Source organism: Gymnoscopelus braueri (assembly GCF_963280865.1).
Source record: "Gymnoscopelus braueri genome assembly, chromosome: 6".
Taxonomy (NCBI): domain Eukaryota; kingdom Metazoa; phylum Chordata; class Actinopteri; order Myctophiformes; family Myctophidae; genus Gymnoscopelus; species Gymnoscopelus braueri.
In genome coordinates, this window is record NC_137607.1 from 13,505,067 (window position 1) to 13,517,924 (window position 12,858).

At 37.9% G+C, this 12,858-nt stretch overlaps 1 protein-coding gene across 1 annotated transcript in view; it reads right to left on the reverse strand.

The window, feature by feature from the left end:
* LOC308086347 (uncharacterized protein) overlaps nt 1–12,858 on the reverse strand; it is a gene marked incomplete at both ends in the record, with an annotated part of 36,511 nt that overhangs the window by 17,130 nt on the left and 6,523 nt on the right. Inside the window, 3 exons of the mRNA XM_080429868.1 lie at nt 5,998–6,180; nt 7,733–7,924; nt 8,827–8,975. Of these exons, the coding sequence (XP_080285994.1) occupies nt 5,998–6,180; nt 7,733–7,924; nt 8,827–8,975 (524 nt within the window). The remainder of the gene's footprint in view (nt 1–5,997; nt 6,181–7,732; nt 7,925–8,826; nt 8,976–12,858) is intronic.

Consider the following 12,858-nt stretch of genomic DNA (forward strand, 5'->3'; position numbering starts at 1 on the left):
TAACACAATAAAAACAGAAACAATCCAAATAAAATGATAACAAAACATAATTTGGAATAAGTGTGTGTGTATGTGTGTATGTGTATGTGTGTGTGTGTGTGTGTGTGTGTGTGTGCGTGTGCGTGCGTGCGTGCGTGCGTGCGTGCGTGCGTGAAGAGGGGGGTGGTTGGGATGCGGTACAGTCAGGTACAGGGTATAATGAACAACATATTAATTGATTTATTTTGGTCATGGTGACATCATCAGATTGTGTAATGCCTCTACTTTAGTATTCAGGACTTGTCACTGTCATGTTGGATTACAATGAATGATAATATTGTTGCAGAAACCTTGTATCTCCATACAGTATCACATCTGTTTGCTTTTTTGCCCTATATTATACCATGTTGTATGACAGTGTCACACAAAAGTAAGAGTGGCATTTCATCAAAAGCATTTAATAAAGACACTAAAGATAGTGCTGTATTTTTACCTGTATGGATCCTCATGTGCTTCTTCAGATTTCCACTGAAGTGCTTTTGACAAACTCTACAAGTGAACGGCTTTTCCCCTGTATGAGATCTCATGTGTTGTTTGAGATTGCTCATATCACCAAAGCCTTTGGCACAAACTGTACAAGTAAAGGGCTTTTCCCCTGTATGAGATCTCATGTGTTTCTTCAAATCACCCATTTGAGCATAGCCTTTGGCACAAACTGTACAATTGAAGGGCTTTTCCCCTTTATGAGATCTCATGTGTTTCTTCAGATTGCTCATGTCACCAAAGCCTTTGGCACAAACTGAACAAATGAATGGCTTTTCCCCTGTATGAGATCTCATGTGCATCTTCAGATGACCCACTTGAGCAAAGCCTTTGGCACAAACTTTACAAGGAAAGGGCTTTTCCCCTGTATGAGATCTCATGTGCATCTTCAGATGACCCATTTGAGCAAAGCCTTTGGCACAAACTGTACAAGTAAAGGGTTTTTCCCCTGTATGAGATCTCATGTGTGTCTTTAAATCACCCATTTGCGCAAAGCCTTTGGCACAAACTGTACAAGTAAAGGGCTTTTCCCCTGTGTGGGTCCTCATGTGCGTCTTCAGCACATCCTTTCGAGCAAATCCTTTTACACAAACTGTACAAGTAAATGGCTTATCCCCAGTGTGAATCCTCATGTGCGTCTTCAGCACATCCTTTCGAGCAAATCCTTTGACACAAACTGTACAAGTAAATGGCTTATCCCCAGTGTGAATCCTCATGTGTCGTTTTAGATCCCTCATTTGATCAAAGCCTGTGCCACACTCTGTACAATTAAAGCTTTTCTTCCCTGTGTGAATCCTCAGATGCAGTTTGTTTTGATGATTTCAGGTCCTGGGACAGCTGGTTTCTCAAAGACGATCTTTGTTCTTCCAAATGTTGTGTCTTTAGTGATTTCAGAGTGTTTAAAGCTGACTGGTCTTCCCTGGTCTCCTCCCACGCATCACTGTCTTCAGTGTCAGATTCAGAACAGTGTGAAGAGAGGAGCTGGCCATCACTAGTTGGTTGTGATGTTCCACAGTCCTCTACATCAGCTTGTGTTTTCATGTGTTCAGTTGAGGTGCTGGCTAGAGGCTCTGTTTCTCTGTTTTCATCATCATCTTCATGTTTCACTGCTAGTAATGTCAACGTAGACCCAGCAGCCTCCTCTGGTCTTTGAAGTAGCTCCTGTTGTTCCTCTTTAATCTGTGGAGGCTCTGGTTCCTCCTGGATCAGACTAGGATTCCTCTGTCGCTGTTCAGTGGAAACCTCCTCTTTACAATTAGGGCGGTGCAGGAAGTCTAGAAAAGAAATATAAAATGAGAGTAAACCACTGAATGTTTGAACTTAAACATTTTCCTTACAATGTTTTACTTTTGTACTTGGTTCTACAGCTGGCATTCTTTTGGTCAAAGGCTTGATTGTAATGATATAATATCAATTTTATATTGAACAGACCATGGGGAGGCAAACTCCATTTAGGTCAGCGATATTCAACTTCAGAGGACCACTTAACCCATTTTGGGCAGGAACCCCTATTTGTAATACCTTTACCTTTCAGGACTGGAACCGTTTTAGGGATTCTTGTTGCTATGTATAGTATATAAGTTATAACAACATACATTTATTGTAATTTTTTAATTATTATTAGAAGTTTTTCAAAAACTTAGGTCAGGCGTTTTTAGAATCGGTCTCAGGTCTAAATGGGTTAAAGGGGTACTTCACTTTCGGGCCGGGGACACATTTAAAAAAAATATTAAAAATAAATGAAAAAAGTTATGGAAAATTCATGGCCCCCTCACGACACGCAGTGTCCTACTAATGTGTGAGGGGGCCATGAATTTTCCATAACTTTTTTCATTTATTTTTAATATTTTTTTTAAATGTGTCGCCGGCCCGGAAGTGAAGTACCCCTTTAAGCATGTGTCAATGCACGCTGTGGGAGTACACGTGTAAAACAGCATCTGACACACTAAGATATGGTGGTTCTGGGACAGTATATTTCACTGCAAATGAATGAAAAATATGGCCTCCTTGAAACTTAAAGGTTTCATGACGTTCAGTTTTACCACACATTAAAAGTCTTTGTCATGGTCCTTCAAACGTGTATAGAAAGTTTTAACCAAAAATTCCACTCCATTGCTCCATGGCAGGTGTTTTTCTCTCACATTTCTAAAGCCTTTTCAACTGCAATGAAAAAAGAAATATTTGCCTGCGGGTGTCGCTGGTGAGGGATTTTGCCTGTCAATCATCGTCTCTGCTCCCCCCCAAGGAAAGGATAGGGGAGGGGCGAGGAGGAGAGTGGGCGGGATTAATCGGCTGTGACCTCACTGCCGAAGGGCCAAGCTCAGATTACTTTTCAGCCTAATTATTCAGAAAACCCCAGACCACAGAAAATCCACTGAATGTTCAAAGTTCAGATTTTTTGGGTGTAATTGAGGTCATAAAACAAAAAAACAAAAACATAAAAAAAAAAAAAAAGTGAAAATGAATGTCATAGAACCTTTAATTCACAAAAAAATCTGTTTGTATATAGATACTTGTGCCTGATCCACCACTCATTAGCGTTATTGCATCAGCACAGTTATCGGACATTACGTTAATAGGCTATTTATAGCTCCTGTACCACAAATTAATCACATGCACATCAAGCTCAATGCAGACTTGTAAACAATTCTGAAACTCATGTTTCAGCTGTGATATTTTGTCCATGTTGTAATTATTCCCATGAGCAACACAGACTGTTAAGAGCTGAACTGATCTTGATTGCCCCGGGAAACAGCTAATTTAATTTGAAAGGCAACCAATGATGTCGCTGTGTTCTGTAACAACTCTGTTGCAGCCTTACATGTTAATGTTTAACACATTCAAGTGATTTATTATATCTAGAGCCCGACCGATATGGATTTTTGTGACCGATACCGATAACCGATTTTAGAGAGGTTTGGATTATATCGGTCACCGATAACCGATATGCAACCGATATTGTGGAGAAAACAAAACAAAACAGAAAAGGCCTATTTTCATTCCAGCTAATACAATTTGCTGGAATGAAAATAGGCCTTTTCTGTTTTGTTATTTTTACATTTACTCAAGTACTGTACTTAGGAAAATTTTAAGTAAAATGTTGAGGTATTTTTTTTTACTTCAATGGAGTATTTCCAATTTTCAACACTTTTACTTCTACTCCACTACATCTCAGAGGCAAATATTATACTTTTACTCCACTACAATTATTTGAAAACTTTAGTTACTAGTTACTTTGTAGATTAAGATCTAGAACATTATAAACAAAACACCCACTTCAGCCCTATATACATTTCTGCCATTTGAAAATAGCAGATTAACAAGCTTGTAGATCTGCTATTTTCCAAAGATTTTTATACATTTGAAAACTTGTTAAACAGGACATTCTGCATAATGAGTAGTACTTTCTACTTTGTACTTTAAGTCAGAGTCCTGCAATCGTTTAACGGGTGTAAAATATACTGACGGGCGGTTCTGAACTAAACGCGGGTAGGTAACATTTTATTGTGAAAATCAGAGAGCACTGTCTCCGCCCAAACAACGTCACTTGTGTAACTTAACACAGCACAACAGCATGGAGCACGCCGGTCAGTAATCTTAACTCTCAAAAACACATTGAACATCCTGTTAAACCTTCAAATTAAAACCACCTGACATGACGATGTAAACAATGACACATGCGTAGTGCGTATGTGCGCGTGTGGCTAAAGCTCGCTCCTCCGTCTTCACTTGATTTCTGAACGAACCTGACCACTGAATGTAGCTCTATTGTTGAAGGCTGCTATCCTATCCTTTTCAACACATTTCAACACACCTTCATTGAGTGACTGTCTGTAGGCTATTTCCATTTTACTCTGCAAATAATCACGGATAAACGGGCGGACAACAGGTCCATTATTTGACGGGCGGCCGCGGGCGGTTCTGGTTCATATTTTGAAATAATCACAGCCACGGGTGACGGGTGGGTCTACTCTGCAGATCTGATTATTGACGGGCAGCGTGGGTTCTCAACATTGGACCCGTGCAGGACTCTGCTTTAAGTACATTTTGATACCAAAACTTTTGTTCTTTTACTTTTACAGATTTTTTTTAACAGATTATTTCTATATTACAGTATTGATACTTTTACTTAATACGCAAACCCGCTGTAGACAATGAATTAATTAACACAGCTGTGGTGGTGTTGTTTTTGTTTGAGGCGTAACAAACTAAGCCAAAATGATGATGCTAAAATAGAAGTGAGTATAGCCTCACCTCAGCCTATCGTTATTATTATAGGGCAATCCACAATTATTTATCCTAGCATGTTTTGGGCTGAACCAGTCATCAGATTTTACAAATTTACCATCGCATCTGGGAAAAGAATCCGCAGGTTGAAGTTGCTTTCACTTTCGTTGGCGAGGCTGTGTAACTGTAGAGAGATGTATGGTAGTCTACTAATGTGAGCTCAGCGCGCTCTGCTGGACAAAATGTATCATTACACCAACTTGCCAAAAAAAAAAAGCAAACTTTTTTTTTTTCTATCGGTCATTTTTTCATATCGGTGAGAAATTTCACCGATACGATATGAACCGATATAACCAAATAAGGCCATATCGGGTATAGAGCCCGACCGATATATCGGTCACCGATATATCGGTCGGGCTCTAATTATATCCACCAAAAATGTAAGATCATGAAGCCTGTCTGGGTCATGCAACTCTGCCACTGGCTTCCCTTTCTCGTTAATGAGCCGTTCAATTTCTGCATGTAAGAAAAAAGAAAGAGAAAAGAAGTTATTCTGATCAGACTTCAGTGTGGTAGAGTATGTTTAATAAAATCAACTATTTGGATTGCTACGAGGCTGAAGAAAGCATTGTTCCTTGTGTCTAATGATATCGTTTGAGCCCTAGTGGTCTTCAGTACAGGGTGTTAGGTACTCAAACACAACGGATGGTTATCTGCCATCTATTGTCTTCTAAATACACACAACAAGCTGCCAGTGATGGGGAGAGATATGGAGAGCGGCCAGAGAGCAGCATCATAGTGGTTTTCCGTACAGATATAAAGTATATTATCAATGATCATGAGTCATTTCCCCCCAAAACACACTGCGTATTGAACCCCTTTGGTGGCTGTGCTTCAGATTGATCAACAATTAAGTTAAATGCAAATGTACTTTTTTTTTTTTTTATATATACATATATCAAGAAATCAACGCCAAAACATTCTAATTGTTTTTTTGTAATATAGTTGACCAAATTGATTAGTCTGATTAACCACTAAAATACAAAAAGAATAGCAGATCTACAAGCTCACAACAGGTCATGACACGACACATTTTGACTGAGCTGGAGACCAAGTGGAGATTAGTGAACTAATTTTATTTTCACAATAAAGACTTTTAAAGAGAGGAACTGCATTACTCACTTGCTTGTGTTTTCATGTGTTCAGTTGAGGTGCTGGCTAGAGGCTCTGTCTCTCTGTTTACATCACCATCTTCATGTTTCACTGCTAGTAACGTCAACGTAGACCCAGCAGTCTCCTCTGATATCTGAAGTAGCTCCTGCTCTTCCTCTTTAATCTGCAGAGCCTCTGGTTCCTCCTGGATCAGACTAGGATTCATCTCCTGCTGTTCAACGGAAACCTCCTCTTTACACACAGGGAGGTGCAGGAAGTCTAGACAAAAGATAAAATCACAGTAAACCATTGAATGGAAAAGGAACTTTCACATTTTCCATACTGTGTTTCCTTTTGTTGCATCGGCAGAGTTCTCCGACATCTTGTCATTACACACTGTTGTTAATAGGCTATTTATATCACAATTGTACCATTAATTAATCATATAGACATCAAGGTGAATGCAGATTCTGAAACTCATGTTTCAGCTGTGATATTTTGTCCATGTTGTAATTACTCCCATGAGCAACACACACAGACTGTAAAGAGGGAAAATTATGTGGGTTGCCCCGGGAAACAGAGCTGATTTTATTTGAAAGGCACAAATGCTCTGTCACTGGCTTCCCTTTCTCGCTCATGATCAGTCCAATTTCAAACACAGAATTGAAAAACATAAATTAATAAAGTAAAATCTCCTCTGCTCAAGCAGTGGAGAGAGAGCGGCCAGAGACCAGCATCAGAGTGGTTAATAGATTATCATTAATTATTTTGCCCCCAAAACATACATTGAACCCCTTTGGTGGCTTTGATTTAAAGTTATATATGGTTATTTATTTATCATTATACGTATATCAACGAATCAACACAAAAACATTATAATTGATTTATTTTATAGTTGCCAAAATGTATTAATCTGATTAAGCACTAAAGCCCTACTTCATACTTTGTCGTATAATGGTGTCGTGCAAAAATAACAAACATAGCAAATTTACAAGCTCACAAAATGTCATGATATAAGCTTGTGTTAAAAATTTAAGAAAAATAAGGACATTTCAAAATGTCCTCCCAAAATCAATGATTCTTTAAAATAATAAATTAAATTGATTAGTTTGATAACAGTTGCACCCATACAGTTATGTTAATTTTATTGGGAGCACAGCTGAAGATTGACACACAGCAGTGACAGTGGCACTAAACAGCAGGTCTTTGCCCTGGTATTAGTACAGCCTGCTGTAGTAAAATCCTCACCTGTCCAATTAAAATGTTTCTCAAATAGGATAAAAGTGTTGTAAAATGCATGATGAAGACATTTTGGCAGTTTCTGGTTTAATGTGGTTGTGGAGGTGGAAAGCTCTCTGAAGGAAACAGGTTGTGGGGATGTTTGCTTTTTACAGTGGAGATTAGTGATATAACTAAAATACCACTTATACTTTTACAATACATCATTTTAAAAAGAGAAATGCACTTCACCTCCTCTATAAGTAATGAAACCTATTTCCTGCTAACTAGAATGGCTTCCCCAAACCAACCCTGCATAATAAACACCATATTCTGGACATCTCATAACAGGCAAACATTCGGTGGAAATACAGATCTACAAGTGATTTTGTAGATCTTTGAGGGGAAAACATATTAAAGAAATGAAGTATTGGTCAATGTATATAGGGTATTAAGTGTTTAAAACGCTGTATTGAGTATGTGACAAACACCTTGAAACTAGAACTTAACCTTGTTTCTGAACACACGCCCATCTGACCTAACAGAATCTAGGGGCTTTTTAGACTTAGTCTTGCTAGAGTAGAATTGATAAAGTGATGTTTTATTTTTTTACCTGAGAGAGTGTCACAGCTCGTCTTCCTGTGTAGTAATGTTGACACATCAGCCTCCTCTTCCTGTTCCTCTTTAATCTGTGGAGGTTGTGGTTCCTCCTGGACCAGACTGGGGCTCCTCACCTCATGTTGTGGAGATTGTGGTTCCTCCTGGACCAGACTGGGGCTCCTCTCCTCATGTTCAGGAGAAATCTCTTTACATACAGACAGAAGAAGGAGGATAGACGAGGTAGCATCAAATTCAGCAGAACAAGTCGAAGTGTTTTTCTCATTGGATGAGATTTATTCGAGATTTATTCGTAATTATTAATTTGATTGGTCACAATCTTCAGTATTGAAAATAAAATGACCTACAGATTCAAACAGTGGTAACCAGGATTTCTCATACACATAATCTATTCTGGCAGCCTGCCCAAATAGAGTACACTGACTACCTCAGTAGAGTGCAAAGAAAATAATACTGCTTCAAAGAAATTAGGATACCAGGTAAACCTAGCATCTGTCAAAACAACATGATATTGTAACGCGGGAACAAATGCCAGCCTATTCCCAGCTACAGTATTGCCTACAGCCTATTGTATGTGTGTTTACTGGATGTAATGTGTTCTTATTGGCTCACAGACACAGCGAGTTCCCATGTGTATCTGTGCAGCCCGCCTGTTTAGTCAGTTGTCTTCCGGTTTCCAAGGTGTATGGTCGTAGAGTGAATTACATTTTTACCATTTATGGTCAAAACGAATAACACCACACACCCAAAGCGTCTTCCAAAGGGGATGGGAAGTAACTATCTACACTACAGATTACTTAGTAAAAGTATTTAGTTACTTTGAAGCTTTACCTAATGTGGTTGGTATATAATGTAGCTGAGGGCATGACATTGAGTGATTGAATAAAACACAACTACAAAAGAAACAAATGAATGGATGAATTATTCTCTCTTTGATGTGATGGACAAACTGCAAACAAAACTCATCTGTTAACTTAGCTATAAGTATCTCAGCTATGAGTATCAGTCCAACAGTGGTAAACATGTTAACTTAGCGATAAGTAGCTTAGCTATGAGAATAGATGTGGTATAAATGCAGCATTAACAAACCTGCTCTGTGTAGTTTGATGTGTGGCTGTAGCATCACGTCCAGCAGTTTGTTTTGTCTCTCCAGCAGAGTTTCTAGTGTCTCTATCTCTCTCTGGAAGAGGTTGCACATGAACTCTGCAGCCGCACTGAGGCGCTCCAACACAAACACTCTGACAAGCTTCACACAACAAACATCAGCACCACGCTGCTGTTTGTCCAAAACACACAATACCTCCTCTCCCACCGACGTCAGCTGTTCATTTATCGACAGCCGTACAGACTCTATTTGACACATTTTACCTCGTTTATCACACATTTTTCACCACGACGTTTCTTCAACACAATGAAAAAACAACGCACCTACTTCCGGTCAGGTCAACGACTTTCCCACATGCTCAGTAAATGGTCGACGCAATGTTGCTTTTGCCCCCTGGTGGAGGAGGGGTGTAACTGTCATTGAAGAAAGACATTTAAGAAAGAAAAGATTTAACAGACAGACAACAAACAGATATACAAATAGATAGATAGATAGATAGATAGATAGATAGATAGATAGATAACAAATAGACTCAGAGTCTGACACTAAACATCACACAGATTTAACATATAATATCAATAGAAAAAGTATAAATGTACAATCTATCAACATTGACAGATGAAAGTAATTGCAAATTGACTGAATAGTAAAGGATATGTACATTGTACAGACTGTCAACAGTGAATATGAGACATATGTTCATTGTGGGATCGCTAAAGCGATCACACTACTGTTATCTTCAACAACGTTTTTGGTACAGTTTTTTGGCCCCTAACTAGTCCTTCATGCTTTTAGCTACAAACTCCGTTCCAACTCTACAACGTTCAGCCTACTTAGGACATATCGGCTACCATTTGAATTTTTGAAATCATTTGTACTTTTAGAGATATTTCACTTTTTACTTCTAAAAAACTCCCATTCATTTCAATGGAGAAATTCATACTTTTAGATAGAAACTCCGTTCCAACTCTATAACGTTCAGCCTACTTAGGACATATTGGCTACCATTAGAATTTTTTGAAATAATTTGTACTTTTAGAGATATTTCACTTTTTAAATAGTAAAAATACTTAAAAGTTGATAAAAAGAGTAAAAATACTTAAAAGTTGTAAAAATTAGTAAAAGCTACTTTAAAGTAAATAAAGTGACTAAAAATACTTTAAAGTAAATACCTTGAGTAAAAATACTTAAGAGTACTTATATTGAGTAAAAATACTTAAAAGTACTCAAAATGAGTAAAAATACTTAAAAGTTGAAAAAAATTGTAAAAATACTTAAAAGTTGAAAAATATAGTAAAAATACTTAAAAGCTGTAAAAATTAGTAAAAAATACTTTAAAGTAAATAAAGTGACTAAAAATAATTTAAAGTAAATACCCTTTAGAACCTTTCAAACCTTTAGAACCTCTTAAACCTTTAGAACCTCTTAAACCTTTCAAACCTTTCAAACCTTTCAAACCTTTCAAACCTTTCAAACCTTTAGAACCTTTCAAACCTTTAGAACCTCTTAAACCTTTCAAACCTTTAGAACCTCTTAAACCTTTCAAACCTTTCAAACCTTTCAAACCTTTAGAACCATTCAAAGCTTTAGAACCTTTAGAACCTTTAGAACCTTTCAAACCTTTAGAACCTCTTAAACCTTTCAAATCTTTCAAACCTCTTAAACCTTTCAAACCTTTAGAACCTTTCAAAACTTTAGAACCTTTAAAACCTTTAAAACCTTTAAAACCTTTAAACCTTTCAAACCTTTAACTCTACTAACACTATCAATACTCAATACCATCAACATTCTTAGCGATCCCACACTGTTTCTTCAGGAACAGTACCTTCTAGTTTTTAATGACATGGCCAATAGACACATCAGGTTGAAAGTGGTTCAGTACATCAAGGAGATGAGTGTAGTTAAAGCGTTTATTTAAACAGACATGATAAAAACACCACAAGGCCTCAGTCTTCATCAGGGTAAAGAAGGAATGTTCACATACATCATTGAAGGAGTTCTAACTGCTACCCAGACCCTGAGGAGGGGCATTCAGGACAGCACTATTTCAACATCAGCGTGCACAACCACTGAGACTACGATGTGAAAGCCCCCCCCCCCCACTCACTTAAATGGACATTGGAATGAATGAATGATTTATTTTCGTGTCCGGCTGCCTTTTCACAGCCCATCCCTTACGGGATTATTCAGACACATTAAACAAGTTTTTCCAGTGCCAACATGCAGACACAAAAAGTAAAATAAATAAATAAACAATAAATAATAATAAACAACATAACATAAATAGCTACCACACTGTATACTCTGATCAGAAGTACAATTTAGTATTCTAATTTTCAAACTAGAGAGTGGAGGGCAAGAGAGAGAGAGAGAGAGAGAGAGAGAGAGAGAGAGAGAGAGAGAGAGAGGGGAACAGAACACAGAGAGAATGAACAGAGGACAGACTTGAATGTTTAGCTTAGACAATACAATGAACTCAAATATTGTATTTTCAATACAAAAGAACTCAAAGGTTAGGGGTGAGAACAAGTTGGTATGATCCATCACAGTGCAACTATGCAAGTTGCATGTTTCCTTCGGTTCCAGGCTTTATGGATAAAATTTGAAATTGCGAAAGAATGGTTATCAAATAAATATCTAACTAATTCATTATTCAGGCACAGACCTACATGTACTTTGTCAAATAGAATTTTTCTTAAATCATGATAAAACGGGCAGTACAATAGAAAGTGGGTTTCATCCTCCACTTCACCAAGGTCACAATAGCCACATATTCTTTGTTCTAATTCTGTTCCAGTGTACCGTCCCGTTTCAATATGTAGTGGCAATATTCCCGAGCGAAACTGTGCAAACAGAGATCGCTGACTCTTAGATAGATCATACACAACATATTTTTCAAATTCATACACAGTTTTAAACTGACAATATGTACGTAATTTAGGTTTGTCATTGATTTCTTCCAACCATTTAGCTCTATATTTTATCATGGCCAGTTCCTTGAACATCCCCACATTCACTTCTCTGCCTGTGGATTTAGAGATCCTCAAGTCCATGCTCCTGGAGAAGATCTAACACTTCCAGTGCCCAATACCCTCCTATTGAAATATCCCACTTGAAAATCCTACTTGCCACTCTGTCATCTGGCAGGTCAAGCATTCTGTTCCACAGGTTTATCACATTAATCTTCCACCTAACTTCACACGGTATCCATCCCATGTCACCATTAACAGCAGTTATAGGGGCAAATAGTGAACTCCCAGAAAATATCTAATAGCCCTATTGTGCACACTTACACTTTTGTTAAAGTACCTGAAACCCCAGACTCCAGAGGATTAATCCAAGATAGGACAAACACATGACTGGTATAGCTGAGTATATATACTGTAGCGTATCCCATATATCTTAAGACTTTGGTTTTTCCAATAATACCTCCTAGAGGCTAGAGCTCTACTTGCCGAGTCTGCTAGCACTGATGTCCCGTGTAAAAAATGACATATGTTCATCAAAAAAAAGTCCAAGGTATTTATACTTGCTTGTGAATTCAAGTTTGTTACAGCCAAAGTGGAATTGATATTCACTTCTTTTCCAACCAGGTTTTCTAAATTCCATAACCTCTGTCTTTTTTGGGTTAATAGAAAGGCGCCATCTCTTACAACAACCATCAGCACAAGTTAACATTTTCTGCAGGTCATCTTCATTTTAGGCCATACAAATTAAATCATCTGCATAAAGCAAAGTACTCACTTTCGCTTCCCCACATGTTATTCCCACTCCCATCTGTTTTATTTCCTTTGCCAAATCATTTATAAAAATAGCAAAGAGAGTTGGGGAAAGCGAATCTCCTTGTTTCACACCTGATGGTGTGGGGAACCATGTGGTATAGCATTTGTTTAACTTGACACAGGCCACAGGTGCTTTATAAATGGACTGGATAGCAGAATAAAATGTTCCATTAATTCCTGTTGTAAGGAGCCTAAATAAAAGAAGATCTCTGTCAACAAAATCAAAAGCCTTTT